Source organism: Cervus elaphus, chromosome 24, assembly GCF_910594005.1.
Source record: "Cervus elaphus chromosome 24, mCerEla1.1, whole genome shotgun sequence".
Lineage (NCBI taxonomy): Eukaryota > Metazoa > Chordata > Mammalia > Artiodactyla > Cervidae > Cervus > Cervus elaphus.
This window is the reverse complement of record NC_057838.1, coordinates 12,253,741-12,256,710: the sequence shown is the minus strand read 5'-3', so window position 1 is coordinate 12,256,710 and position 2,970 is coordinate 12,253,741. Positions and strand designations below refer to the sequence as shown.

Below are 2,970 nucleotides of genomic sequence, written 5' to 3'. Positions count from 1 at the left end.
ATAAGATATTAACTATGCATAGAATTTTGTTAGTTTTCAGTGGGAAAGGTAATTGTGGCACCTCATTTACATAAAAAATGTGTCCTTTTCCTACATATGTCTCTTAAATACTTCTCCATTAGTCTGTAAGATTTTTGAGATTAAGGATGATGTTTTAATCAGCCTTGAATTATGTTCTCTGACAATACCAAAGCATAATAACCATATGATTTATTGATTGAATGAATGAATGAAAAAATTATCTTAAGATTTAGGAAAGTTTCTTATAATAATTATATTTACAGGTACTTTTATCTGGAACATAAGACGTACATAAGGACCTATGGAACAAAAGAACAATGTAACTGAGTTCATCCTCTTGGGGCTCACTCAGAGCGTTCAGGGTCAGAAAATATTATTTGTCTTGTTCTTGCTCATCTACATTGTGACCGTAGTGGGCAACCTACTCATTATTGTGACTGTGATGGTCAGCCCAACCCTGGATGCCCCTATGTACTTCTTTCTTGGCTACCTATCATTTATAGATGCTGTTTATTCTACTACAGTCACCCCAGATATGATTAAGGACTTACTGTCTAAAAAGAAAACTATTTCCTTCCAAGCTTGCATGACCCAGCTTTTTATATGGCACTTTTTTGGTGGTGCCGATATATGCCTTCTGGCGGTCATGGCCTATGATCGTTACGTGGCCATCTGCAAGCCCTTGCATTATTTGACAATCATGAATCAGCGAGTGTGTGTTCTGCTGCTTCTGTTGGCCTGGGTTGGTGGCTTTTTACACGGTATATTTCATCCTCTCTTTGTTTACAACCTTCCCTTCTGTGGCCCCAATGTCATTGACCATTTCATCTGCGACGTGTACCCGCTGTTAAAACTTGCCTGCACTGACACTCACATCATTGCCCTCACAGTGTTGGCCAATGATGGCGCAATATCTGTGATCATCTTCACACTCTTACTCATCTCCTATGGGATCATTCTGCACTCTCTGAAGAACGTTAGTCAGGAAGGGAGACGCAAAGCATTATCCACCTGTGGCTCCCACATCACTGTGGTGCTCCTCTTCTTTGTGCCCTGTATTTTTCTTTATGTGAGACCTCCTTCCACCTTACCCATTGATAAATCCTTGACTGTGTTTTACACTATTATCACCCCTATGTTGAACCCTCTAATTTATACTCTGAGAAATAGTGAGATGAAAAATGCAATCAAAAAGCTCTGGACCAAAGAAAGAAAATGAGACAGCTGGGAAATGTATGACTCATTTTCAATGAAGAATTTCTCTTTATTGGAATGCCTTGTGTGATCTTTAAGTGTATTAAATTTCCCTTCATATTTTATTAATTTGGACATGATGAAATCATCTATTATGTGAATACTTCTGATGAATAAATATATTATCAAGATTTTTATAATTCTGTAGTTCAAGTATATATATTCTTTGAAATATGTTTTTGAGGTTTTCACATTTTCTTATGAAAGTATGTATCATTTTGGGATCTAAAAATCTCTACTTTGAAGTAGAGGTTTATGTGCTATATAAGAGTTAAGCTATGATTAATATTATACATTTATTTAAGTTATTGGAAGATTTTCTCATTTCTTTTTTAAAAAATTTCAGAATTAATAGGACTCATTAAAAATTTCAGAAAACTATTAGTAATATGAAATAAATTATTGTACATTTCTCTCCACACAATTCAACCCATATTTATATTTGAAATATTTATCTTGCTTTTGTTTCTGCAAGAAGCATATACTATTGTGCTAATATTGCTTAGAATGTAAATGTTGAAGTAGAATGATGCTTCTACTTCAGAGTTGCAAATATTTGCAGAGTTGCAAATATTTTCATAAGGAGGCTAAATTTATAAAAATAATCAAATTAACAGGATGTAAATATGAAAAAACAACCATATCTTACTCATTTTTCTAATTGAATTGTCTCAATTGGACTAGATTGTTTTGGAGTTACATTATCATAAAGATGATTCATTAATCTTCCCAGGTAATTTAGAACATCTGGTAAAACATCTGCTATTTTTCAATATCCCTACCTCCTTCCTTGCTTATGGTATTCCATAACCTTTTATGGAGATCCAGGCTCTGCCTATCATTTGTCAATTTAGCATAATCCATAATCCATGAGCTACAGAGCTTAATACCAGGCTTTTTGGGTGATATAATTTTTAAAAAATATGCTGACAATATATGCCATTTTATCTCCCTTGCTAATGAAATACTTATTACTAAGAAATAAAGAGGCCAGAATATATTGTTTTATTTCACAGAAACATCATTCATGCAATCTTCTGTCTATCTCTGCATCAGGCTTTAAAGGGAACATTACCTGCCTCAAAATTATTGGAAGCATGTGGTCAAAAAACTTATTATTTTGCCTTCCTTATTCCATGTGGATTCATGAGGGACTAAGGTGACTGAACACACACACACAAGGCTATGGGTTTAACATCCTTATAAAGAGACCCCAAGAGCTCACTTGATCATCAGCCATAGAGGACACAGGGAAAAGATGGCCGTCTATCAACTAGGGAAGGGGTCTTGCCCAACATGGAACCTGCCAGCACCTTAATCTTGAACTTTTGAGATTCCAAACCTGTGAAAAATAAACGTTTATTGTTTAAACAATCCAGTTTATGGTATTCTGTTTTAGCAACCCAAATGAAACAAGAAGTTTAATTTTTGAATTTGTGTAGTTATTTCAAGTGAGGAGATAAAGTCTTCTGTTAATTGTCTGTGTTTATTGGTCTGCAATCTCTCTGAAGTCAGGGAAAATTAGTTAATTGCCTTTGTATTCTCAGTTTCTTGCACACTGTACATCACATAAATTTCACTCTATAGACTTTGTCAATCACTTGAATCTATTTGTGTGAGACTTTTTATTTCCTAATTTGAAGCAGGACTGTGTCCCATTTCCTTCCCAGGTGGCTCAGTGGTAAAGAATCTATC

General features: G+C 34.7%; 1 protein-coding gene across 1 annotated transcript; it reads left to right on the top strand.

Moving 5' to 3' along the window:
* The first annotated feature begins 322 nt into the window (after nt 1–322).
* Nucleotides 323–1,240, top strand: LOC122683257 (olfactory receptor 4A15-like). Its single transcript, XM_043886942.1, has one exon. The coding sequence runs from the start codon at nt 323–325 to the stop codon at nt 1,238–1,240; it is 918 nt and encodes a 305-aa protein (XP_043742877.1).
* Nucleotides 1,241–2,970: the final 1,730 nt, after the last annotated feature.